A 12,857-nucleotide genomic window follows, 5' to 3' on the forward strand; every position below is an offset into this window, starting at 1 on the left:
TCTTCGATGTGACTGAGGCCCATGTAGGGTCCTAGCACCTGAGCAGAAGAAATAGGAGAGTTAGAGGCCAGAGAAGACTAAGAACATGAGTGGCCAGTGCCACTCCAAGGGCTCACGGGAGCAATGTCCCACTCTGGACCCTGGCGTCCTGCCCTGGCCCACTCTGGAGGATGCCTCCCTGCCTTCCTCTGCTGTGCCCCTCCCCATGGGCTGGGAAGTCCTTGGGGTCCAGGAGACACACCCACTTGTGGCTTGGACACCCTTTTCTTGGCCTAGCACCTGAGACTTCAAAATGCCCTGCCCTGAGCCCTGAGCTGGCTTCCAGGGTTGCTGAGGGTCTCTTCCCAGGGTCCATAGCAGGTTGTGGAAAGAAGTTGGCCGGCTGGGCCCAGTTGTCCTCATAGTCCCTCCCAGTTCAGGACAGAGGCAGAAGCTGAAGAGATGGGCTGTACCCACACATTTGAGGGGTGGGCCTGCATGGGGGAGTCACGTGGAAGCCCTGGCACTGCTGAGCGGGATCTGTGGAGGGATGAAGCTCCCACAGAAAGTCATGGGACGCCATTGGCTCCTGGGGTGGGGTGGGAGGACTTTCAGCTTCTTCTGTGGTTCACCCAGACCAGCTCCCCAGAATCTATTTGCCCACAAAACCCAGGTGACTCACTGTGAGTGAGCAATAGTGTGGAGCCCGGTCAGGGCCTGGCACAGAATTCCATGGGGAACGGCATGCCTTGGCAGGATATGCTCTCCTCTGTGCAGCCCTGGAGGTGGGGTTTGGAGCCCCCTACCTATCTAAGCATCTGGGTGGCAGGAGCTGGCATTCCTTTAGTGGCCCTAGAGGAAGGGGCAAGTATGAGGAACAGGGATGTGCAGTGGGGAGATGCCAAGATAGTGTTGCTCTCCTCTCTCCCTTCTTTCTGTTTTAATCCTCCCCATTCCCTCTCTCCACAGACAGGCGGGCTGGGGGCACCTCGGAGAAGTCAGAGGGACCTGGGCAGGGCATGGGTGTGTGGAAGGGAAAAAAGAAGGCGTTCCTGAGCTGCCTCCGTGGTTGGCAGAGGAAGGGTGGGGCATACCTGGGACGGACCAGACCCCAGGCCAGTACCTAGAAACTGGCTCCAGCTTGCAAGTGGTGAGCAATATTGAGCAGCCACAGAAAGGAGCCTTGATGTCTCGCTCAGCGAAATTTTAGACAAAAGCACTCATGGACCATGAGCTAGTTCTGGCGAAGAGCACAGGCATTAGAGGCAGAAGGACTTGGGTTGAATTCTGGCCCTGGTACTTTATGTGGGTGATCTTGAGTAAATTACCTGGCTTCTCCATCTTATCAGCCTCAGTTTCTCCACCTGTAAAATATCTTCTTGTTTGTCTCTGTGTGAATGATGGCCATCAACAATCTCAAACTGTGTCTGTTTTTTAATAGATCTCTTTTCAGTCTATTGATTTGTTTTTCTGGCCTTACCATGAGCTCAGATCCCAAGAACTGGTTGTTTTGTTTCTGGTTATAAAAGCAAAGACCAGCTTTGGCAACAAATAGGTAAATACAAATATGTTTTGTCACTGAGCGTGGTTCTAGGAAATAAGTTTTTTATGTATTAAAGCTTATAATGACGGCAATGACTACTAAGTAGATAAACCAGGATGTTGAAGACACTGACGTTAACATAACTTCTTAATATGTCCATCACTGTTTTGCAGCCACTAAAAAGACAGTTATGACATCTATCCCTAACTGATTGGGCTGTTTGTTATATGTTGATCACACCCCAAATGGTGTGAATGAGATTGTGCTACTTAGTAGTGTCAGGCACAAATAATCAGCCAATGAATGATAACTATGATTATTGGACCAAGGTGTCCAGGTTCTCTTGACAGATCCCTCTATGTCTAGCAGCCACTAAAGTGATTTCCCAAAGCCCAAATGTGACCATGTTCTTTGCTTAAACATCTCCAATGGCTGCTGTTGCCCAAAGGACCAAACTCATGCTCGGCAGGCAGAACCATGGCTGATGCGGTTCAAACCTATTTTCACAGCTGCTTTGCCTGCCTGCCTGACAGGGCCATTCCTTCCTTTCCACACATCTGTGCCCCAGGAGAATGGATTTCATCTCTTCCTGAACACACCCTGCCCACTCATGCTTCTCCAGTCTCTACTTGTGCCCTTCTTCCTTAATTTTCCTGGAGAGCTTCTACGCGTTCTTTAAAACCAGCACAAACACATCTCTGGGAAATGTTCCCCAGTTCCCCATGCAGAGCTGTGTGTTCTCTTTTCTTACTCATGGGTAGAGCCCTATACCTGTTTGATATGGTTTGGCTCTGTGTCCCCATCCAAATCTCATCTTGAATTGTAATCTCCATGTGTCGAGGGAGGGAGCTGCTGGGAGGTGATTAGATCGTGGGAAGAGTTCCCCCCATGCTGTTCTTATGATAGTGACTGAGTTCTCACAAGATCTGATGGTTTAAAAGTGTGGCACTTCCCCTCCCCCATCTCTCCTGCCATCATGTAACACGTGCTCTGCTTCCCCTTTACCTTCTGCCATGATTGTAAGTTTCCTGAGACCTCCCCAGCCAGGTGGAACCGTGAGTCAATTAAATCCATTTCCTTTATAAATTACCCAGTCTCAGGTAGTTCTTTATAGCAGTGTGAAAATGAACAAATATACTGCTCTTTTTAATGCACTTACAGCATTCTATTGAATAAAAGAGACATTATTGACCTGGGAATGAACTGCCCCAAGGGCAATCAGTGTTCTACTTATCTTTGTATCCTCAGACCACAGCGCAGTGATTGGCAGATAGTAAGGAATTAAGCAGGTGAATGATTACAGACCCATTCTCATGTACTTCAAGTGATTTTTCCAATAAAGGCAGTTAGTAGCATGATTCCTGGTGTCATCCAGCCCTGGATTGAAATGCTAGTTGATATGGTTTGGCTCTGTGTCACCACCCAAATCTCATCACGAATTGTAATCCTCATGTGCCAATTGTAATCCCCAGGAAAGACCTGGTGGGAGGCGATTGGATCATGGGGTCGGTGTCCCCTATGCTGTTGTCGTCATAGTGAGGGAGTTCTCATGAGATCTGCTGGTTTTATAAGGGGCTCTTCCCCCTTTGCTCACCACTCTTTCTTTCCTGCTGCCACGTAAGGTGTGCCTCTTCCCCTTCCACCATGATTGTGAGTTAGCTGAGGCCTCACCAGTCCTGTGGAACTGTGAGTCACTTAAACCTCTTTTCTTTATAAATTACCCAGTCTCGGGTATGTCTTTATAGTAGTGTGAAAACGGCACTTGTAAATGAATTTAGATAGGTTACTTAATGTGTCAGTTTCCTCAACTGATAATTGGGAGTAATATTAACCTCACAGAGCTGTGGGGAGGATTAAGAATGAAATTGGGCTACTCAGTGTCAGGCACAAATAATCAGCCAATGAATGACAACTATGATTATTGGGCCAAGGTGTCCAGGTTCTCTTGACAGATCCCTCTATGTCTAGCAACACGTGGCTATGAGACTAAAGTTTTGGAACACAAAATCTATTGGTGTGGAACCAATTCACTTCAGAGGTAGACCGTCGATCTTGATCTTGTTGGCACTTTGCTCAGCTTAATTGTATTTGAAGATCAGACGAAAGACTCAAGTGGGTCAAATGTCTGGAGAATAAAACCCAGTTAAACAAGGTAGCAGATTAGGGGATTTTACCCTTAGTTACATTTTACAAAAGCAAGTGAATTGTTTCCTTATGACTAGCCTTGATTAGTGACCACTAAAAAATGTATGTTTGAATTTCACAAGTCTCATATTTCCAAGACAAGAGCCCAAACTTATCAAGACAATCTTTGGAAAAGCAGTTAATGGAGGCATAATCCACAACTTTAATTAACAATGAGGCTTTCAAATTGAACACATAGAAGGAAAATTAATGAATTGTTTAATTTTGTCTTTCCTGTACCTTACTTGTGTGATGCATATTCTTCTAAATGTGCCATTACAAATGCATGTTTTTTTCATCAACTGCTGATTTCATTAGTGTTTAGAAAGCATCCAGTTACCATGCTAAAAGAAAGTGAAGAGGCAGCCCAGATGCTTGCTAAGCCAGAGTTCAAGGTGCCCTGCCCACGCATCTTAACGTTGCTGCCCTTAACTTAAACAGCTTGGCCTGGCTGCGCCGCTTAAGCTGCCGAGAAAGTAATCTGGGACTCTTGAGGGTTTTTGTGCAGGAGTCTCATTTGCAAGTTTGATTTGGAATGTGCTCTTGACAAAGGCGGTTACATCCTGTGTTCCTATTGCCCTGGCTTGGCTCAGTGCAAGAGGGCTACCAGCAGTTTCCGGAAGTCCCCGGAAGTGTCTGAGTGAACCATGTCAGACAGAGACTTCTGATACTTCTCTTGGAACTTTGCTTTGATCCCCTGAAGGTCCACCTGTAGAAAAAATAACAGCAGTGGAGACAGGAACATTTGTGGTGTGTTCACAAACAGTGGGCACTCTTCTCCACACGTTATATTCATTTGCTCATTCATGCCTTAAAACAGCCCTTTGAGATAGGGCTTTATTTCCTATCATTATTTCCTTTATCACATTATTTCAATTTTGTGATGAGGAAAGGGAAGGCAGAGGTCAGTTCCCCAAAGGTTGCAGAGGTGTCCGTGTGTGTGTGTGTGTGTTCCACTAAAACTCTCAAATTTCTTTTCTTTCTTTTTTTTTTGAAATGGAGTTTCATTCTTGTTGCACAGGCTGGAGTGCAATGGTGTGGTCTCGGCTCACTGCAACCTCCGCCTCCCAGGTTCAAGCAATTCTCCTGCCTCAGCCTCCCAAGTAGCTGGGATTACAGTCAACCACTGCCTGGCTAATTTTTTTTTTTTTTTTTTTTTAATATTTTTGGTAGAGACGTGGTTTCATCATGTTGGCCAGACTGGTCTCGAACTCGTGACCTCAGGTGATCCACCCGCCTCAGCTCCCAAAGTGCTGGGATTACAGGCATGAGCCACCGTGCCCGGCCCTAAAACTCTTGAAATTCATACAGTTTTTACACGTTACAAAGTGTTGTTTTTCTTTTGAGTTTTAAGAGTTATTTGAAAATGAATCGCCCTAAGCTAGCAGGACTGTACACAACCCGGCCGTGAGCCCGACTTGGCCTGCAGGCTGTAGTTGCTTGACACCTGGTATAAAGTTAAGAAAATTGTCAACACAGAGATGTGGAATTAAGCAATTAAGCAGTTTTTCCCTCATACCCTGATTAGCAAGGATATTAGTACCAGTCAACACAATCCAAATCACTATCAACTTGTAGGATTTCTTGTGAGTGTAATTCACCGGAAGCTTGAACAGCCTAGGTGCTGGAAGTGATGGTAGGACGCAGGAGAAAAATAAATTCAAACATTGCTCTGCCAATGGATGTTTACAGCCTAGCAAAGGACATGCATGATACTTGTATCAGAAAAAAAGTAATTCCAGGTAGAACACAATGGATCTCATAAAAGAAGCAGAGAACTCTGTTTAACCAGGAGTCTTTCTTTTCTTTTCTTTTTTGGCTTAGACCCTTCCTTGTACTCCAGGCCCAAAAAGTGTGGCTCAGGGATCTGACTCTTTCTTCTCCTGCCCCAGTGAGAGGGCTGAGCTGAGACAGTGAGAGAAATGATCAGGATGGGAGTATGTAGGGGAGTGAGGGAGGGTTTGCAGTGGATGCTGAGCAGGTGGCCGACGCTACAGGAGACAGGTGGCATCTGTCTCTCCCCCAGCCTGTGTGTCCCCCTGCCCCACTGCTTGGTTTCTTGCCCCGTGCTGGGGCTGGGGCAGGGGCAGGAAGGTGGAGGGTGGGTGGGATGGGGTGTACAGGGCTCTGTTCTAGTGCCATGTGGCTTTGGGAGATTAGGAAATCTGGTCAAACTACTATATCTAGCTAGGTCTGAAGCCTTCTGAGGGAACTGCCCACATGTTGAGGTGGCCCAGGACATGTGGCTGATTCTGAGATGCGACAGAGCTTCTTGGAATAAAACACTCTGTGGGCCACGCCGGAGTGATCATGGAACCCTCACAAGCCCTTTGGATGGATCCAGTCTCTCTGGGGGTCTTTTGGAATCCCGGGTCTTCGTTGTGTTCAACCTGCCCCCTTTGAGTCCCTCAAGATCTCTCATCTCTCAGTGACTTTGGCTGGAGGTTGAGTTGCTCAGAGACAGAGGTACAGACAAGGCAGAAGATCTGGAGAGGAAGGAGGGAGAGGGGTTTGGCGCCATGGAGGAGAGAGGCAGAGCCATGGCAGGAGCAGAGCAGAGAGACTGGCAAAGAGGAAGAGGGGAGAGAGAGAGAGACGTGGCCTTCAATAGAAAAAGACGAGTTGTGGAGGAGGAGAAAGGAGGGGAGAAGAAATTCCAGGAATAGAAATAAAAACGCAAGAACTGTCTTATTGCAAAGTAATATTTAAAAACAGAGTCAGATGTTAAGTATTATGTGTTAAGAAGCCATGGATCAGAATTTGGGTTGGTGTCCCTCCCCCTTCACCTCCCCCTTCATTTAAGAACTTTTTTTTTTTTTTTTTTTTTGAGGGCAGATGTCTGTGGTTTTCAAGTGCTTAGTTCCACTTCATTCCCCAAGGCTTCTCCTGCTGCCGATGCAATGCCACTTCCCCTTTACTTTGTACCTCCTTGTGTCTGTGGCCCCATATCTCAAAGTGTTAGCTGTGACTTTTTTTTTTTTTTGAGACTGAGTCTCGCTCTGTGACTCAGACTGGAGTGCAGTGGCGCCGTCTCGGCTCACTGCAACCTCCACCTTCTGGGTTCAAGCAATTCTCATGCCTCAGCCTCTTGAGTAGCTGGGACTACAAGTGTGTGCCACCATGCCCAGCTAATTTTCGTGTTTTTAGTAGTGACGGGGTTTCACCATGTTGGCCAGGCTGGTCTCGAACTCCTGACCTCAGGTGATCCACCCACCTCGGCCTCCCACAGTGCTGGGATTACAGGCGGGAGCCACCGCGCCCGGCCAGCTGTGGTCTTGACGGCTGCTCCCAAGCGGTTGGCTCCTCCTCTCCCTTCTCTTCCTTATACACACACATTTTCTGAGAGCAAGCACAAATTGACTTTTAGGGGGTGAAAAAACCCTTAATCTTTTTATGTATGAAGCACTGATATCCACGTGGTATATAAACAGATTTGTAGTGTTATCTCTGGTGTTAACATTTCTTGGGGGGAAGGGATGGCAATGAAGACACACATGTGTCTAAAAAGGCTCCTTAGAGGAGCAATAGTTTTTAACAAGATGGAGAACCATTGCCTTACACTGATGTGCTTGCTTCTGCAGTGTGTTCAGTTAAGGAAAGGCCTCGCTCAGGAATTCGGAAATCATTCTCTTTTTGTCCCTGCTGCTGGCTGACCTCTTTCAAGTGTCTTTGTTTTGTCTTCCTTAACATGGAGCCGTGCATAGCTGCAGTCCCTGAGAACTGCTCAACAGGGTTGCCTCTGCACCCCTCCGTGAGCACTCTGGAGCCACAGAGGACAAAAAAAGAAGCAACGACCATTATTGTATTTTTATAAAAAGAAACAGATTGAAGCAGAGCACGATGTCTTCTGCAAATTCTGGGAAGGCAAGGGCTGTCTCTGTTTTACTTTTTCTGTAAATAGGCCCTTAATAGAAACTATTTGTTGATGACATCAGTGGTGGAAAAAAGAGAAGTTGCAGCCGCCTCTTTGGAGTCGGAGAGTGTCTTACCTCGGCCCTGGTCACGATTATGCGAATCAACGTCTCCTCATCTGTCCCCGCACCCTTCATCGACTTGTACAGACGTTCAGCAAAATAGCCCTCGCAGTCCTGGGCACATCTCACTGGGCAGGACGAAGGAAAAGAGAGTGTGAGGCTTTCATATTTTGTGGAATGACCTGGGGACCCCCCTAAGTGTCACCTGGCTGCCCTTTGAACTGACTGGATGGTGAGGCAGAGGTTTGAAAGGAGCTGACTTGACACTGTTGTGAAATGAGATTCGGAAGATTCCCTGGTCAGAGCACCTGGAAACTTCAGGCAGAGCTCCTCTCCTGTCCCCTGAAGACCCTCTAGAGGAGAGCTGTGGCATCCTCAGGCCCTCCCGCCCATGTCCATTATTCTCATTATTTCCCAGCAGAAATAACTTTTCCTATCGAAGTGAAATCTCTGGTGCTGTCATAGGGTTCTGAAGGGAAACAGATTGGCCAGCAACCTTCTGGAATAAAACTTCATCATCTTGACAATGTATCCAGTTGGACAGCCGCCCGCTCTCCTATGCTCAACAACCTCCCTACCCTTTGTTTTTCCTCACTGGGTTTGTTTTGTAAGCCTCATCTCTGAACCTTTTCCAGGTTCCCCACGAACTTTTGGTTTGCAGTCTGGGATGTGGACTTGATGAAATGTTTGATCCTTTTTAAAGATCACTTTCCTACGATGCTGCTATTTGCTCTTTCCTGGCCTCCCCTTGCCTTCCAGCTTTGATCTGTCCACAGCTTAATGAAGCATGGTCTCTATTCATCAAGCAGGTGATAGGGTGCATCTCTTCTCCTGGGAATAAATCATTCCTTCCCCTCCTCCCAGGCTCACATGGATCCATCATGACTAACACGTTAGAGGGAAAAAAAAATTGCCCTTTAGGCTGTTAACATTTCTCTAGAACACTTGATGATGTTAGTGATTAACAGTAAGTGATTGGCATAAATGTGGAATGTGCAACCTTACTGTGTCCCGTAATGGGACTGTTGTTGTCTAGGGGACCGTCTGTGTGATTGATGCTTGTAAGCAAGGGAGAGGAGCAGAGTTCGGGAAGCAGAGTCTGGGTTGGGAACCAGTCTCCTTTTACAGGCCATGTGGCAGCTGCCACAGTTTCAATGGAAAAGAAAATCACACTGAAAAAGAAACAACGTCTGGCCTCTTTCTCCTGAGAACAACCCAAAAGCTGCTGGATTGGTGGTTCAGGGGAAACTTGCACGCTACTTTGGGGAGTAGCATATTCGAGACTCACTGTGGTCCCCAGACAATTTGAGCTAGCGAGCACCACAAAGCTTTCCTGAAAATCCTCTTCCGTACAGTGCGATTTGATGCGGGGATCATTGTCTGCCTGACGTCACTGTGTTCCACTCGTGCACAGGGGTCTTCTCCCTTGACATTCCTTCTACCTGCTTTTTGGGAAGAAAACTCTCAACATTTCTCCTGTCTATAATCTATGCTTGGGGAAAAACCTCTGTTGTTAGCAGCAGCAGGAATCCCTCAAGAGGCTGGGCAGGGATAGCCCCAGAAGATGTGGAATAAAATTCTTCACTGCAGCCAGGCACGGTGGCTCACACCTGTAATCCCAGCACTTTGGGAGGCCAAGGCCGGTGGATCACTTGAGGTCAGGAGTTCGAGACCAGCCTGGCCAACATGGTGGAACTCTGTCTCTACTAATAACACAAAAATTAGCCAGGTGTGGAGGCTGAGGCACGAGAATCCCTTGAACCCAGGAGACAGAGGTTGCAGTAAGCTAAGATTACGCCACTGCACTCTAGCCTGGGTGACAGGGTGAAACTATGTCTTGAAAGAAGGAAGGAAGGAAGGAAGGAAGGAAGGAAGGAAGGAAGGAAGGAAGAAAGGAGGGAAGGAAAGAAAAAAAAAAAAAAAAGAAAGAAAGAAAGAAAAGAAAGAAAGAAAGAAAGAAAGAAAGAAAGAAAGAAAGAAAGAAAGAGAGAGAGAGAGAAAGAAAGGAAGGAAGGAAGAAAGAAAGAAAGACAGACTCTTCACAGCAAGTGGCAGAAAGGACAGCCAGTCCGGTGCTCTGTATCTTGCTCCCCTTTGCCTTCAGAGCAAGTTCCTGAACTTCAGTGAGTATAACTCAGTCACTTGGACAGTTTGTAAAAGTGTGGCTTCCCGGGCTCCCTTCCTGGAGGTTCTCAATGGGAACCTGGAGTGGGGCCCAGGAACCTGCATTGTAACAGGTGATTCTGAGGCAGGGGGTCCATGGACCTCACTTTGAGAAATGCTGCTCCAGAGGCTACATGTGGTGGGAGCCATTTGACCTCAGCTCCCTGCTCCTAGATGTTAGTCATAAACTGGCATCGCTATCAGTTAGGTGGGAGTGGGGTGGGAAGTGTCTAGAAAATAGTCATGAAGCCATATTCTGGTATTTGTGTGCTTATTCTCAAGGTCTCTTCTAATCACTTTGGCCTTTGCTACCACTGGAGTACAGCCCACTCTTAGAGTATGTGGTCCCCACCCCAGAGACTTGGCTTTTCCTTCATCCGTACCCTCTTTGCTCTTCGTTTTTATCTTCATTTTTAGCTTAATCTGTGGATTTGTACCCACCAGCTTAAAATCCACCATGAGTTTAGGCTCCTTAAGAGCAAGAACTGGCCTTATTTACCTCTTATCCCCACACCCAGCGCAAACCCTGGGCCCCGGCCTGTGTTGAGTAAATGTTAAATCATTGAATAATTGTAATACCATCTTCTGACTACACTCTGTTGTTTTCCCGATTTTCATACTGCAAGTACAACAAGCAAGGACGCAGAGCCTCAGAACTGGGCCGTGAGTAGATCCCATTATCTACTCAAGCCTCTTCTTAATTATGCCTAATGTTCCATTATTGGAATACTAAGCATGTGGGAGTTATTTATATCCTACTGCTCAAGGTCATCGCCAAGGTCTGAATTTTTCACACATGTCTGCAATTCAAAAAATTGCAACCTCCGGCATAAATGGCTTAAGGCCCTAAGCACAGTCACTTATACCAGGGCTCGTGTATATACCCAGCCTGGGTCATGAGTAACACCAAGGATTTTTAGGCCTCCGGATATCACAGCAGAGGTCTTGCTCATTGAATGCAAAATAAGGATGGATTAAAAAAAATCAATTGCTGACATTGTTCAAAAAAACCCCAAAGAAACCAAACAAAAGAGTTTGGCAACTGGAGCACATTTTTTAACTTCCAGGGCTGCTTATTTGGTTCTTCCTCTTCGGAGGACAGGTCTCTCCATTGCTCCTGCCATTTGGGTTGGGGCCCTGGATTCCTCACCACAGGAGTGTGGACAATGGACAATGCCTTCATTCCAGGGCTTGCAGAAAGAAAGAAGGAGCCTGCCAGACACAGCTTCATGCCCATCTCTCTGCTATTTCCTGCCTTTGGGCAACATCTGGAGAGGAGGTCCTGGGGTTTGGTTGGCACGATCAAGATCTGATCTCCCTCCCCTCTCTTTCCAAACAAACTTCATTCTTTGAAAACACTGAAAGGAACCAAATGGAAAAGGAAACCTGTGAGCCATCAGGCTGCCTGAAACTGGATAACGGTCCTAGGTTGTTGACAGGTGCACTCAGGGACCCCTGGTGTTAGTGGGTGATACGTTGTGGCTGTGTCCCCACCCAAATCTCATCTTGAATTATAGCTCCCACAATTCCTGCACATTGTGGGAGGGACCCAGTGGGAGATAATTCAATCATGCGGGTGGTTTCCCCTCATACTGTTCTCACGTTAGTGAATAAGTTTCACGAGATTTGATGACTTTATAAGGGGTTTCCCCTTTCACTTGGGTCTTACTCTGCCTTGTCTGCCACCTTGTAAGATGTGCCTTCCATCTTCCACCATGATTGTGAGGCCTCCCCAGGCACGTGGAAGTTTAATGTGAGTCCATTAAACTTCTTTTTGTTTATAAATTACCCCGTCTTGGGTATGTCTTTATCAGCAGCATGAAAACGGACTAATACAGCAGGACTGCAATGGATGCTGTGGTGTGCCACTCAGATGTCTATTCAGGATCAAGGCAGTCATTCACAGCTGAGTCCCTCCCCAGGAATCTCCCTCCAAGGGAGAGAGCTGGCTTGCCCAAAGTTGCGCATGCTCCCCTGGTACAGCCAGTGTTAGATGACTGGCTGATGTGGGGTGCAAAAGCCTGGCCCCCTTGCTCCACTTTGGACATCCCAGCTTCCGAGCTTTCTGTGGGATCAGCAGTGCCCCTGTTGCAACTACATCACAGTCACTCTCTCTCTTGCTCGGTGCTGCTTAGATGTGTTGACCCCCAAAAGCTATTCCCTCAAATCTTCCTACACACAAACCTCTGTCTGAGTCTGGTCCCAGGCAGCCCAACCTAAGACGGGAACTCTCCGAACTTTACTTTACCGAGAGTTAAATAGGCCTTCTGCAAATCGCCTGATGTTTCTTCTTCAATGGCTTCTTCTATGTCTTTGCCAATGAGCTGCAGAGAAAACCAAAATCAGCTGTTATTCCAGGTTTGCCTTTGACCTTGGTACTCTTGGGGTTGTTCCTCTACAAAAAGCACTAAATTTTTCCAGATTTAGTCCTGTGGCTTTAGGGAACTCCTATCCCGACTCTTGCCTTGTAGGATCGGGGTGTTTGCCATCCATTTGAGAGGGGGCTCTCATTGCTGAGGAGTCAGTCTGGATTTGACCCCTAATGGATTTGACCCCTAATGGATTTGACCTTAGTTAGTGCCACTCCCTCAATCTCAATTTCCTCATCTGTAAAATTTGGGAGTGGAGAAACAATTAATGTATACTATAATCATAGATTTTTTTTTTAACATTGATGTGTAGTTTAGTTCCCATGTGTTCTTCACCCTTTCCAGTTTCAATTTCCCAGGAGGCTGTGGTTATGATCATCTGACACGCACCTCCATCCTCTCCCTTGTCTTGGCACCAGGGACTTAGTCACAGTTTGAGTGAAATAAGTAGGGATGGTGAAGTTCATGATAACAACTTGATCTAAAGTTCCTAAGAGGGTGGGTCTGCAAGAGCTGGAAGCCAACGGTGGGGGGGTGGGGTGGGGGGGGAGCGGCTGACCACATCAAAATGCCACTTGTCTTCACTCTGGGGTGATTCCAAATAATCCTATATTCACCACTGGCTCACATATCGCTCTGCACAGC

At 47.0% G+C, this 12,857-nt stretch overlaps 1 protein-coding gene across 2 annotated transcripts in view; it reads right to left on the reverse strand.

Moving 5' to 3' along the window:
* Nucleotides 1–3,851: 3,851 nt before the first annotated feature.
* Nucleotides 3,852–12,857, reverse strand: part of ANXA13 (annexin A13) — a 58,356-nt gene continuing 49,350 nt past the window's right edge. For both annotated transcript variants that reach the window (XM_025394559.1, XM_025394558.1), the window contains 3 exons: nucleotides 12,092–12,167; nucleotides 7,696–7,808; nucleotides 3,852–4,415 (listed from right to left, as the gene is read on the reverse strand). In XM_025394559.1, coding sequence (XP_025250344.1) covers nucleotides 4,296–4,415; nucleotides 7,696–7,808; nucleotides 12,092–12,167 — 309 coding nt within the window. In that variant the 3' untranslated portion in view covers nucleotides 3,852–4,295. The remainder of the gene's footprint in view (nucleotides 4,416–7,695; nucleotides 7,809–12,091; nucleotides 12,168–12,857) is intronic.

The sequence above is a fragment of the Theropithecus gelada genome, chromosome 8 (assembly GCF_003255815.1).
Source record: "Theropithecus gelada isolate Dixy chromosome 8, Tgel_1.0, whole genome shotgun sequence".
In the NCBI taxonomy this organism is placed as follows: Eukaryota; Metazoa; Chordata; class Mammalia; order Primates; family Cercopithecidae; genus Theropithecus; species Theropithecus gelada.